This window comes from Phalangium opilio, unplaced genomic scaffold (genome assembly GCF_054372755.1).
Source record: "Phalangium opilio isolate 3A_F unplaced genomic scaffold, DU_Popi_V2 ptg000042l_1, whole genome shotgun sequence".
NCBI lineage: Eukaryota > Metazoa > Arthropoda > Arachnida > Opiliones > Phalangiidae > Phalangium > Phalangium opilio.
Genome location: NW_028324166.1, coordinates 1761101 through 1774854, shown reverse-complemented (window position 1 = coordinate 1774854; position 13754 = coordinate 1761101). Strand labels below are relative to the sequence as shown.

The 13754-nt window shown below is 39.6% G+C and overlaps 2 protein-coding genes and 2 long non-coding RNA genes across 7 annotated transcripts; 1 reads left to right on the top strand and 3 right to left on the bottom strand.

Moving 5' to 3' along the window:
* The first annotated feature begins 964 nt into the window (after positions 1–964).
* Positions 965–1914, top strand: LOC149678204 (uncharacterized). Its single transcript, XR_016366254.1, has 3 exons — positions 965–1441; positions 1556–1752; positions 1824–1914. It is a non-coding gene; the product is annotated as an uncharacterized LOC149678204 (long non-coding RNA).
* Positions 1915–4888: 2974 nt separating this feature from the next.
* On the bottom strand, positions 4889–10309 carry LOC149678203 (uncharacterized). Of its 4 annotated transcripts, XM_089836217.1 has the most exons (10): positions 8570–10309; positions 7792–8125; positions 7676–7716; positions 7504–7580; positions 7104–7170; positions 6774–6938; positions 6527–6668; positions 6224–6444; positions 5840–6150; positions 4890–5700 (listed from the first exon to the last, which is right to left on the bottom strand). In XM_089836217.1, the coding sequence occupies exons 3-10, from the start codon at positions 7703–7705 to the stop codon at positions 5397–5399; spliced, it is 1317 nt and encodes a 438-aa protein (XP_089692343.1). In that variant the 5' UTR covers positions 7706–7716; positions 7792–8125; positions 8570–10309; the 3' UTR covers positions 4890–5396. The 4 variants fall into 4 exon arrangements, with proteins under 4 accessions (XP_089692345.1, XP_089692346.1, XP_089692343.1 ...); XM_089836219.1 differs by lacking the exons at positions 7792–8125; positions 8570–10309 and adding an exon at positions 7245–7421 and having other exon boundaries at positions 4889–5700; XM_089836220.1 differs by lacking the exons at positions 7792–8125; positions 8570–10309 and adding an exon at positions 7245–7354 and having other exon boundaries at positions 4889–5700.
* Positions 10310–11864: 1555 nt separating this feature from the next.
* Positions 11865–12555, bottom strand: LOC149678202 (uncharacterized). The gene is made up of 3 exons (XM_089836221.1): positions 12394–12555; positions 12161–12302; positions 11865–12103 (listed from the first exon to the last, which is right to left on the bottom strand). Exons 1-3 carry the CDS (start codon positions 12553–12555, stop codon positions 11865–11867), a joined length of 543 nt encoding a protein of 180 aa, XP_089692347.1.
* Positions 12556–12700: 145 nt separating this feature from the next.
* LOC149678201 (uncharacterized) lies at positions 12701–13536 on the bottom strand. The gene is made up of 4 exons (XR_016366041.1): positions 13459–13536; positions 13082–13158; positions 12942–13008; positions 12701–12863 (listed from the first exon to the last, which is right to left on the bottom strand). It is a non-coding gene; the product is annotated as an uncharacterized LOC149678201 (long non-coding RNA).
* Between the last annotated feature and the right edge of the window lie 218 nt (positions 13537–13754).

The following is a 13754-nucleotide window of genomic DNA, read 5'->3' as shown; positions in this document are numbered from 1 at the left end:
ACGACACAAGCTGCTCGCGCTATAGCTATAGAGCGCGGATCGAGTGGGCTATGGTTGTACAGATAAGCGTCTTCACAGGGGTTCAAAATGGAGCCGTCTAAATGCGAGGGTCCAGGTAATTATTCGGGAATTGTTTTTAATAGCAATTAAGAAGGTTGTTAGTGAATTTGGTGCCGGTGTTTTGGATTTGGAGTACATCTGTAAAGGTGAAAAGTGTTCGCTAATTCTTTCTTAAGCCAATCATTTCTACTATCCTCATGATTTTGTAAACGAATTTGATGAAGTCAACCAAGGCTTAGTCAATGGTCAGGAGTTTTGTGAGCTTAGTGTTTGGTTAAAACCTGTTCGTGCTGTAATATCTATGAAGACTTTTACTCAATTCTAACTCACTTTTAATTTTCTTGGGTCTTCCCCGTTTTTTTTCAGTTGCAAGCCCTAAGTCTTGTGTAACTTCCATTTTTAAACAATGTTATTTCAAAAATTACAATCCGAGCCCATTCCAACTTGGCAGACGAATGGGCAGACGACGGGCAGACGACGTTTACTTGACCCGGATATACATACAACGCCATAACGAAAATAAGACCCGCCTCTTCTTTCATACCCCTCCGTCACGGGTAAGGGGGTCGTGGACTAGGACGCGCACCCGAATAACCCTGTTACCCATTCCGTCTTAAAAAAGTCTATCTATCCCTGGTCTGCCACAAATTAAGGGTGATGTTCCTTGGGCAATTTTGAGTCGAAAAAGTTCTATGACATTTTGCCGTCCGGGGACACTGTTTTCGAGTTATGATTGGAATATTTTACGGATGGCCCCTAAAATTTAATTAAGAAGCTGAATGACAATGATTTCTAATTCAATTAAGGGGTCACCTCTAAAACATTCAAATCGTAACTCAAAAACAGTGGCCCGGATGGCAAAACGCCATAGAACATTTTCGACTCAAAATCGCCTAAAGCACATCCCCTTAATTTGTGACAGACTTTTCAGAAACGCCCTTAATCAGCCTTAAATCACTTCATTTCGGTTTAATTACCAACGAACTTTTTGAAAATTGACCCAAACTCAATAAGTCTTTTCGAAATAACAATTTTCTTACATTCTGTTGACATTTTCCATGTACTTGGATCGCGAGAAGTTGTTGGAGACACCGAAAACCACAAGGTTGTTTTCTATTGAAGGTGACAAGTAGTATTTGTCGGCAAATGACATTTTGTCGCTCATAGCTGGGTTTTCCAAGAGAAGAAGTTGAATGATCAATGTCGACATGACCATGAACTTCCTATCACTTCCATTGGATCCAGCGATGTCTGCTAACTCTTCACCCATAACTGCCCTCTCTACAGATAGCATGGATGTGGGAGGAATCCCATTTAGCAGTTTTCCGCATTTCCTCACGTCTGATCTTGCCTGGAGATAAATAATGTAAAACACTGCAAGGTCAGCTGACAAACGCGATAAACCATAAACCACTAAATAAGGACGGGAAACTACAAAGCGTAGCGCAACCTTTCTTACAACAATTCTTTATCGACTTTTACCTTTCTTTGTAAGGAAATGAATTCGTCAGATCCTTCCCAGAATAAGACATTTCGAAAATCCTGTTTGAGCAATTGGTCAATGGTGTCCACAGTATCGTAGATTTTCTCTGTGAAATCCGACTTCAGGTTGCCAGATATTTCGAAGAAAATGAAAGTGGTCGCGACCAACCAGGACATCGCAGCCATTCGCCATGCTCCCCTTTTCTCAATGTGCGTGAACGCTGTGATACCATTTATTTTCGGCAGTTATTATTGAACCCAAACTTTTAATTTCTAATTAGACACATCTTACGTTCGTAGAAAAACAGTAGAAAGTTACTCCATAACATTTCAACGAAAGTAAAAATGAACCTTTGACCTTTTCGTTTTCTGGGAGTGGCCAAAGTCAATAGGATTGACACTGCCAATAGACTCGTAAGCCAAAGTAAGGCGAACTACATTTTAGGGTGAGGTCCGTGAAAGAGTTAATTTTACTGTTATAATCCCAATCTATTTCTAAGGCTTGTAAATAGTTCTCCGCAACCTTCTTCTTTAGCAAAAACCTGGTGCTTAAGTGCTAAACAAGAAAGGTTCCAAGGATTTTATCGAATTATTACCTTTTTTTCCATGCTGAGAAAAGACAGAGATGGTTTTGTTGTCATTTCCGGAACTGAGGAGACGATGACGGTGGCCACCGAGTCATAGGCGCCGGTCATTTTAATTTTCAATTGAGGAGAAATGAAATTATCGGCTTGGATTGGAAACATCAACACGTCCATAGGCTATACCAATCGATGAGAATATAACCCTTAAATTTATGGTTGTTTAGCGAGGTTTAGTCTTTCTGGTTCTGGGCATTTTTTTAAATTGAAATTTAAGTTTATATTCGTGTTCAGCGCCCTTGAGATAGCGAGAAACAACCAAAAACGTTTCTCTGGCCGTTTCTTGAACCAAACCCCACCCCAACCCAACCCGAAACCGAAACCGAAACCGAGCCCCAACCCGAACCCAAACCCCAACCCCAACCCGAAACCGAACCCGAACCCGAACCCGAACCCGAACCCGAACCCCAACGCAACCTGAACCCGAACCCCAACGCAACCTGAACCCGAACCCCAACGCAACCTGAACCCGAACCCCAACGCAACCTGAACCCGAACCCCAACGCAACCTGAACCCGAACCCCTACGCAACCTGAACCCGAACCCCTACGCAACCTGAACCCGAACCCCTACGCAACCTGAACCCGAACCCCTACGCAACCTGAACCCGAACCCCAACGCAACCTGAACCCGAACCCCTACGCAACCTGAACCCGAACCCCAACGCAACCTGAACCCGAACCCCTACGCAACCTGAACCCGAACCCCAACGCAACCTGAACCCGAACCCCTACGCAACCTGAACCCGAACCCCAACGCAACCTGAACCCGAACCCCAACGCAACCTGAACCCGAACCCCAACGCAACCTGAACCCGAACCCCAACGCAACCTGAACCCGAACCCCAACGCAACCTGAACCCGAACCCCAACGCAACCTGAACCCGAACCCCAACGCAACCTGAACCCGAACCCCAACGCAACCTGAACCCGAACCCCAACGCAACCTGAACCCGAACCCCAACGCAACCTGAACCCGAACCCCAACGCAACCTGAACCCGAACCCCAACGCAACCTGAACCCGAACCCCAACACAACCCACCTGAACCCGAACCCGAACCCCAACCCCAACCCACCTGAACCCGAAACCGAAACCGATCCCAAACCCAACCCAACCCGAACGCAACCCAAACCCTACCGTACCCAACCTAACCTGCTTCGAATTACTGCGTCGCGTTTTTCACGAGAGAAAAATCTCTAGCTCGCCACAAGCCGTACCACGACTGCTCGTTTTCCAGTCGGCCCATCAATGCCGAATATAGCCCGAGGGTTGAATGTAAACTCCCCTAATCATGATACTGGTTTGGGTAAGGGAACTTGGGAGAGGTATCTACTGATATTAGGTGTATATTCACCTCAGGGAAATAACCTACTTCCCGAACATTCTGGATATCTTCCATCGGAAAAGGAATAAACTCAAGGCTTTAAATAAAAATCTGGTTTAGCCTTTAGCAATAAATATTGAGGAAAGTCATTTAAACATGATTTACACTAATTGTAATTTACCTTAAATTGAACCTTTTCTTGTAACACTCTTTTTGCATACCGTAAACTTGAGCGGCGGATTCCATAATCTCCATTTCCTAGGGCAGAAAAATATTTCAATCACTAATAGGAATGTCTCGTTGATCAGGTGTAACGTTCAAACTAATTTCATTTAGAGTGGTGCGGGTACCCGTTCGGGGAGCATGTCGGACACCCGCCTCCATACCCGAAATTGACTTTTAAACTACCCGGGCTTAGTTCCCAGTACCGTCAAGTTCAAACTGGTAGTCAACAACAAAGGAGGAAGGACTAACAGGGCGGGGACCGTCCTCCAAGGTTTTTTTGGGTCCAGTTTGAATTTATTTGACCTAAATTAAGCGCTCTGTAGTAGGTGATTCCTTGGACAGACTACAGAAATACAAAATTTTGCCGAGCAGCGAGGGTTAGCACCACTTCATCCTAGTACCAAAATGCCATGTTGAAATCAGAATTTTTAAGCTTAGGCGATAGTACCTTGTCCAAAGTATTTTACTGTGGGATGCTAAATGAACCAAAACTTAAAGAAAGCTTAGAAACTGAGAAAGACCCTACTCAAAGTTTGAAATATTCAATAATTTCTTTGAATATTTTAAACTACTTTTTCTACTTGAAAGATGCCCATTATAATCATTTTACCCGATAAGCATTCTTTTTAACTTAAAATACCCGACTGGTACCCAACAACAACTTTTTGGGTGAGACCAATTACCCGGATACCCGAAACAAATATCGAGTACCCGCCCCGATACCCGGTAAACAAATTTTTAAATACCCAAACCGTATTCGATATCCAAAAATTCCCTATTATTACACCCTCTAAATTTTACACATACCTCGATAATCCCAAACCTTAAATCGTACATTTCCACGATGCGCGACGTTGTTAACAACGCCAAAATTGATTTGATCTTTTACGGACTTCACAGTAGCTTTCACAATTTTGCAAAGTGCGTTGTTGGGCAGGGTTGAGTTTCGTAACGTTGGAAACACGGAAGTAACGCTCATTTGTGTGATATTCACTCGATAGTGTTGATATTAAACCACTATTAACTTTGTAATCTTGTGTTTTTATTCCAAAATTTTCATAAGCAAGGCAAAATTTCGAAAAGGCGTTGTTCTGTAAAAGTACACTTTCCGTTGGTTAGTTTTGTTTAAGGGTGGAAACTCACGCAAAATTGATTCGCTCGATAGTGTTTATATTAAATGATTATAAACTTTTGTTCCATAACGTTTTTTAGTCAGGCAAAAATACTCGGAAAGGGAGTGTGTGTATTAAGGGTAAAACTTTTAGGGAAACTCGTTTGTTTTGACCAAAAGTCTGTTGGTCAGTTTCGTAACGGTGGAATGAATCTGTTTGTGTTATCCACTCGCTAGTGTAGTGTTTATATTAAACCACTATAAACATGGCATGGTTACGTGATTTTTATTTGAGAAAAGAATATTCGAAAAGGGAGTGCATAATTAAAGTCAATTGGATCAATGTTTTTAATGCCACTTCTCACTCGTAAGGTGAAACATTAATGTTAATGTTGAAAGGGGTGACACGTCGCCACGTCAAGCTCACATACCAAAGGTATATTGTGCACCACGAGCTAGTTAGACTGCACCGAGTCCTGTTCAGTTATCAAACTGTTACTTCTCATTGTGACTTTTAGGTATACTACATTTACGTATGGTGTAAAGACGTATTTAAGGCCCTAGATAGTAGTACATTAGGTAGTGAAGGTTAACTCTACGATAGTAACGTCTTAAAGTTTTCTTTCTACTTTGTGACTTCTTCAACAACATCAAAAGTGTAAATATATTTTCCAAGAACAGAGCCGATAATGCCGACGCTATTCCCACAAAGTAGACTGAAATGAGGCTTTCTATTTCAATAACAGATATCGAAGAAAAGTCGTCCTGTGGCTTTCTCCATTGAATGACGTCGATAGAATAGCGTGGTTTGTGTAAAATACCGAATGCGAGGTCGTTTTCGGCAAATAATTCCACCCTGAAGCAAATAAATGAAGAGTAGAAGAAAAAATAGTAAGTCACTTGTTAAATTCTATAAATATATTTGTGATTGAAAATTGGCTATATTGTAGGGGCAGTTTTGTTCCTAATACATCTTACATTACATCTTATCTTACATTTTATTGACGTTTTCCATGTACTTAGATCGCGAGAAATTGTTGGAAACAGCGAAAACCACGAGGTTGTTCTCTATTGAAGGTGACAAATAATATTTATGGGCGTAGTGCATTATATTTTCCATTGCATCGTTTTCCACGAGAAGAACTTGAATGAGCAGTGTCGAAATAACCATGAACTTCTTATCACGTCCTTTGGCTCCCGCGATATCCGCAAACTCTTTTCCCATAACTGCACTCTCTACCATAAGCATCGAGGTTGACGGAATCGCATCCAATAGTTTTCCATATTGCGCTCTGTTTGACCTCGCCTGGATATGCAAATTGTCGTTGCGTTGGATCAGGAGGATCACGAAACACAGTCATTAATGAAACGACACTTGCCTTTCTCTGTAAGGAAGCGAATTCGTCAGAACCGTCCCAAAACCAGACGTTATGAAAATCCTGTTGAATAAGTTGGTCGATGGTGTCCACGGTATCGTAGACTTTCTCAGTGAAATCTGACTTCAGGTTGCCTGATATCCCGAAGAAAATGAAAGTGGTCGCTATCAACCAGGACATGGCAGCCAGTCGCCACGTGATCGCTTTCTCAACGGACCTTAACGCTGTGACACCATTTTCAAATCGACAAATAAATAATTATTTTTACTTTTAGTTGGCCATAGATTGAATTAAGATTATAATTACGTTCGTAGAAGAATATTAAAAAGTTACTCCATAACATTTCAATGAGAGTAAAAATGAATGTGCGGCCATTTTGTTTTCTGGGAGTGGCTAAAGCCAAGATGAAAGACACTGCCAATAAACTCGTCATCCAAACTAAGACGAACTGCATTTTAGGGTGAAAGCCGTGAGACATGAAACATAATAATTATAACATAAACCTGGTGCTTAATGGTAAGTGTTTTGAGTCTTTTAGTGGATAATTAATTACCTGTCTTTCCATGCTGAGAAAAGACAGAGATGGTTTCGTTGTCATTTCCGGTACAGAAGAGATGATGACTGTAGCCGCTGAGTCATAGGCGCTCGACATTTTTGCCCTCATTTGTGGAGAAATGAAATTCTCCGCTTGAATAGGAAACAGCAACACGTCTATTGGCTGTAACAATAAGCGACATATGTACATGTCAAATTATTCTTCAAACCCTAACAAAACCGACATAAATGTGGAGCGTAAGCCGACTTTTATATTAATTTTTTTATTCAACATATGTAATTTGTATCATGTTTGCCTGAGGAGATGTTAATTATATGTTATATTCACCTCTGGTAGATCACCAACTTCTCGGAACTTCTGGAGATCTTCTTGAGGTAAAGGAATATAACCAAGGCTTCAGATAACACAATTAGCCATTATTGATAAATATTGATCTATATTTACACCATAAGTTCATAAGATATGTACCATGAGTTTGCCATTGGTTATTGAGAGCTTGTCATGAAGTGACGTAGGTCATTGATACTCATAAAGCGACGCCTGATGAGGCACAGTCAAAGCATATATAGGGAGATGGACTGCAAAATTATCCAAGTGTAGTCAATTCTCGCTTGTCGTTCTCGAACTAGCTCGAGCTGTAAGTCTCTAGCATAACGAGGCTTGGGAAGTGTCATACTCATGGAACATATCTTATAAACTGTTGCTTACACCATTTAGTTGTGTTTACCTTAAGTTGAACCTTTTGCTATAGCACTCTTTCTGCATAGCGTATAACTGCGTAGCGGATTTTAAAATTTCAGTTTCCTACGATTAAAAGTAATTAATTTATTATAATTATAATTATCTTTTTCTAAAGCAAACACTCGTTAAGTTAAAGTAAAATCTGATTTATAACATACTTCGATAATCCCAAACTTCAAATCGTACATTTCTGTGAAGTCTGAAGTCACGAAGTATCCAAAAAAAATTTATAATTATGCTGTGACTTATGTCATTGTCCCGAGAAGATTCTTACGTGTATGGGTTGCTTTTATATCATCCTGTCACAGAATAGATAGAGAGATACGGATTCTCAAAACCACATCAATTGGCGAAAGAGCTAGGTAGTTCAGAGAAACCGTTAACAATGCCAGAGTCAGTGTCTCTTTCAAGAATCCAATACAAAATCTATTGGTTAAAGTTCGTAACGGTGGAAACGGACAAAAATTGATTTTACTAATGGAATTCATTCTATTGTTTTAAGAATTTGATACTTATCTAGTTTTATAAAACCATTTTTATTGCCTACGCCAGGTGGCCATTCCTACAAACCTAAGTCTTGTTCGTACATAGCTGCGCTATGATGATAACTATATGGTAAAGAGTGTATTGTATCAGTTTACGAAAGGTTTATGTAAAGTGTGAATGGATTAAGATCAATTCAACATTAGAGCAATGGGTAAATATTTTTATATGTTTTAGAAGTTGAATTTACAAATCGAAGGTGAACAATCGATTTTTTAATGCTTATCCATGTATTCAGTATTCGTCTGTGCTTCTTTCTGCCTGTAAATGTTCCGTGGCGGTAGTAGTCATTTTAACTATTAATACCCGACTGGTACCCGACAAATACTTTTCGGTTAAACCCAATTACCCGGATACCCGACAAATACTTTTCGGTTAAACCCAATTACCCGGATACCCGAAAAAATATCGGGTACCCGACAATCAAATTTTTGATTACCTTAACCGAATTCGATATCCAAAAGTCCCTATAAGTACAACCCCCCCCCCCCCATCTCTTTTACACTTACCTCGATGATCCCAAACGTTGGTACAACGGTTGGTAACACTACGTCGAAATTTATTTAAACAGCGTGGAGTTACTTTCAGAATTTTATAACGCGCGTATTTTGGTACGTTGTAGAGTTTAGTTTCGTATGGGTGGTAACACGGAATAAACACTTATTTTTGTGATATTAACTCGATAGTGTTTGTATTAAACCACTATTAACTTAGTTATCGTGTGTTTTCATTCTAAAGGTTTTATAAGCCAGGTAAATTTCGAAAGGGCGTTGTTCGGTAAAAGTACACTTTCCGTTGGTTAAGAGTTTGGTAAAATTGATTCGCTCGATAGTGTTTATATTAAATGATTATTAACTTGGTATAATAATGTCATTTTGTTCCATAACGTTTTTTAGTCAGGCAAAAATACCCGAAAAGGGAGTGTGTGTGTATTAACGGTAAAACTTTGCGCATACTAGTTTGTTTTGACTAAAGGTCTGTTTGTCATAGTTTCATCACGGTGCATGGAAACTCGGTGCAAGTTAATCTGTTTGAGTTATCCACTCGTTAGTGTTTATATTAAACCATTATAAACGTGCTATGGTAAAGTGTAAATGTATTAATATCAATAACATTACGAGAGGGTGTTGGTTTTTATCTAGAAGAGCCTACCGACATGGATGAAAAAAAACTAACAGGGATAAATCACGGCGGTAAAATGTTTGTTCGAAACGCACCCTCGCGGCCGATATTATAAGAACCGGAAACATTCAATTTACCGATTCAATCACGGGGTCAAGTCGGTTGTTGTTTCGTCTGCTTTTTGTACCCACGTAATCGTAACCGGGAATGTTTGCTGTTCTCGCGGTTACGGCGAGCTCAGCCGCCGGCGGCTCGGGAATCGGGATACCGCTGATACCTAGCTAAGGCTTAGTGTAGTTTTCGTCGAGTTTACTATAATTAGCAGAGCTATTTTTCTGTTGGAATTAGGGAACTACTATAAATATTGACAAAAGGAGTAAGATTATTCTACTTGTGATATTGAGTATAGTGTCTGAAATATTCTTTAGTTAAAACTATTCACAATACGAAAGATTATTTGGGAGTAAGGCACGAAGATCTTATCAATCTGGGTAGCTTTTGCTTGGCCTATTTAAGACGCCGTGTATCTGTTTTTTACGAGGAATGTTTTCTATTCCCGCGGCTACGGGGAGCTTAGCCGCCGGCGGCTCGGGAATCGGGATTCCGCTGATACCTTGTCAAGGCTTAGTGTAGTTTTCAAGTCTACTATTATTCGCAGAGCTATTTTTCTGTTGAAATTAAAAAAAAACTTATAATATTTAGTTGAAGACTTTAAATGACTCGAAAAGTTTCTAAACTTTAGCTTTAAAATTTTGAATATAACGTATGCAAGTTACCAACCCTAACAAATCATACGAAGATTCTCCAACGTCAAAAGTTGGAATCGACATTTTTAAATTAAAGTTCCCGAGGTTACCACGAGATGGCAAAATTTCTATAAATCTACTTCCGAATTTGAATCGGTAAATGAGCTAAAAAAATAAAATCGAAATCAAATCTGGCAGCCTTGTTGGTAACAAACGTGTTTCCCTCTTAGTAATGTAAAGTCTACGAGTTTGATTTATCCCTGTTAGTTTTTTTTCATCCATGCTACCGAGTAGACCCTCTACAATATTGTGGTATTAAAATTAAGAAATTTACGTGAATTATGTTCACTACTAAATGGAATTCAAAAGTTCTGTTTGATATTGTTAGTATTGATACATTAGAGTATTTAGTTTAACTCTATGATGGTGTCGTCTTAAATTTTTGCTTTGGGTTTTTGACTTCTTCAACGGCATCAAAAACGACAGCCCGTTTTCCAATATTATAGCCGATAAGGCGGACGCCATTCCCATCAAGTAGATGGAAATTAGGCTCTCGATTTCCTTGACAGATATCGAGGAGAAATCGTCCCGGGGTTTTAGCCATTGAATGAGGTCGACTGCATAGCGTGGTTTGTAAAGAAGGCAGAATGTGAGGTCATTTTCGGCGAATAACTGTACCCTAGAGCATGTAAATTAAATATTATTGAAAACAGAAACAAACACACATACGTCCAGTGCAATGCCTCTCCGAGACGTCATCGTCACTGGGAGAGGTAAAATAGACTGTCAATAGTAACATCAGTTTGTAAGATATTTTCCATAAGTATTTTCCACTTCTATTCTTCGTAACACTGGAGACTTACTGAGAGCTAGTTCGAGAACGACAAGCAAGAATTAACAACACTCAGTTTTCCTATTTTATCTGTACTAAGCCTTTGACAGCGTCTCTCCAGGCGTCGCTTTACTGGAATCTATGACGTTTCACCTACGTCATTTCATGGCAAGCTCTCAATAACCAGTGACAAACTTATGGAACATATCTTACGAAGTTATGAAAATGGTATTTTAAAAAAATTATTTGTGAATGAAAATTATCTTTATCGTGCAAACTAAATTGCTCAATAAAAATATCTAACATTTTGTTGACGTTTTCCATGTACTTAGATTTCGAGAAATTGTGTGAAACAGCGAAAACTAAGAGGTTGTGTTCTATTGGAGGTGACAAGTAGTATTTGTCGGCGTATTGCATTTTCTCCCTCATTGCTGAGTTTTCCAAGAGAATAAGTTGAAGGAGCAGTGTCGAAACGACCATAAATCTTCTATCACGACCTTTGGCTCCAGCGACTGTCGCGAACTCTTCACCAAAAGTTGCACTCTCTACAGAGAGCATGGATGAGGGAGGTATCCCATATAGAAGTTTGCCGTATTTCTTCTCATTCGACCTTGCCTGGATATGAAAATTAACCTTAAATTAACTCTCGCAGCAACTGTAGTGATATCCCAGTGAGAGAAGTGTATAACCACAAAGCGGGTTAATTGTAACATGATTCTTCCCAACATCACTTTACATTTGGGGCAAGGTTACTAAACCGAATCACATACGCGATTAATAGTTCCCTCATCGTACTCTATTAGTGCTTAACTATTTGCCAAGGCACATGCGCTTGTGGATTTTTATCCCACGTCAAGACAATGAAGGTTTGTGGGTTGATTGCTGAGGATTTAGTTGACCAAACGGTGTGATGCCCATCTGAAGTTTGATGAGCATGTAGGAGAGCAAACAAATAGTGTTACCCCGGGAAGAATCATGTTACAAAACTAAAGTATTAAGAGGATACGGAGTGTCATTCTTCTTCCATTATCCCCTTTTGATGTTATTCATCTACACTCACTTTTCTGCGCAAGTGGCATCAAGACGATCATGAAGCAAGCTCATTCATATAAAGACACCTACTTTTCTCTGTAAGGAAATAAATTCGTCAGATCCCTCCCAGAACCAGACGTTGTGAAAATCCTGTTGAACGAGTTGGCCGATGGTGTCCACCGTATCGTAGACTTTCTCTGTGAAATCCGACTTCAGGTTGCCTGATATTTCGAAGTAAATGAAAGTGGTCGCGATCAACCAGGACATGGCCGTCACGCGCCATGTTGCCGATTTCTCAATGTACTTGAATGCTGTGAATTGCCATACATTACGAAAAGTGTTTCCATTTTTAATTGGAAATATCTCACGTTCATAGAAGAAAAGAAAAAAGTTTCTCCATAGCATATCAATGAGAGTAAAGATGAACGAGCGGCCATTTTGTTTTTTGGGAGTGGCCAATGTCAATAGGATTGATACTGCCAATAGACTTATCATCCAAACTAAGGCGAACTGCATTGTAGGGTGAGAGCCGCGAGAAAATATGAAACATAATTTAATCATAAACCAGGTGCTGAATGGTAAGAGTTTCGAAATAAATTACCTGTCCTTCCATGCTGAGAAAAGACAGTGATGGTTTTTTCGTCATTTCCGGGACTGAGGAGAGGATGACGGTGGCCGCCGAGTCATAAACACCCGTCAATTTAGCCTTCGTCTTGGATGAAACGAAATTCTCGGCTTGAATAGGGAACAACAGCAAGTCCATCGGCTATAGCAAGTAGTGAGACAATGACGTGTTATAGCTCTGAATAGCGAACTGGCTCATTTACTTTAAGGCTCATTTAGACTAGTCCAAACTCTGACGTTCACGTCAATGGAGTCGGTTTGCTCGTTTGATTTAACTGCTCAAAAGTGTCAACGACTTAAATATTCGCGGGCTGAGTTTGAAAACTTTCAGTGTCGAGATGTCAGCACTTCGTTAGCCTTAGCTCACTAAGCTATGCTTTAGTAGACGATATATGAAAAGCCTTTGGACTCTCGGTGGTATACCGACGTAACCGTAAGATTTTGGGCCTTTTAAGTCAGTTGTTTTTTCGTTTAGCGAAAATTCTCGTTTTTAACTCGAGTTGCGTTATTTTGAATTATTATCACCTCTGGTAAATCGCCCACTTTCCGAACCTTGTTAATATCCTCTTGCGGCATAGGTATGAAACCAAGACTTCAGACAAAAAAAGGAATTATCCATTATCAATAAATATTGAATGAGTTGATTTACAACACTTGATGTTTACCTTAAATTGAACATTTTCCTGTAAGACTCTTTCAGAATTTCGTAAAAATTTATGGCGGATTCCATAACCTCGGTTTCCTAGCGGAAAATAATGTTTGAATCGCTGTTATGAATTTCTCTGCCGAAAATTAAATTAAATATTTCCATAAGTTTATTAGATATGTTCCATAAGTATGACACTACCTATATTTCGTAATGCTAGAGACTTAAGGGGAGATAGTTCGAGAACGACGGAAGCGAGAATTTACCACACGCGGTTTTGCACTCCATCCTCCTGTTTAGTCTGTGCTCACCAGGCGTCCCTTCATGACAAGCTCTCAGTAACCAGTGACAAACTTATGGTCAGCATATCTTATGAACTTATGATATTACTCATACTTCTATGATCCCATAGGTTATATCGTACATGTCTTTATCAAGTGCGATGTTTGTAACGACGTGAAATTTGAAAATTGGATAATTATATAAATCAATTAGTATTTGGTTAGTTCAGACTAAACCTTAACACTATCAATTTCACAGTGTGTATTTTTCGAATGGAATAAATAGGCCTAGTCGCTTGGATTGAGTTTCGTAACTGTGGAAACAGAAAATTGATTTTCTTATAATATAATTAGCTAATGTCATTAGGCGTGTTTTTATATGCTAGGTAAACAAATTTTGAGTCTTATTCA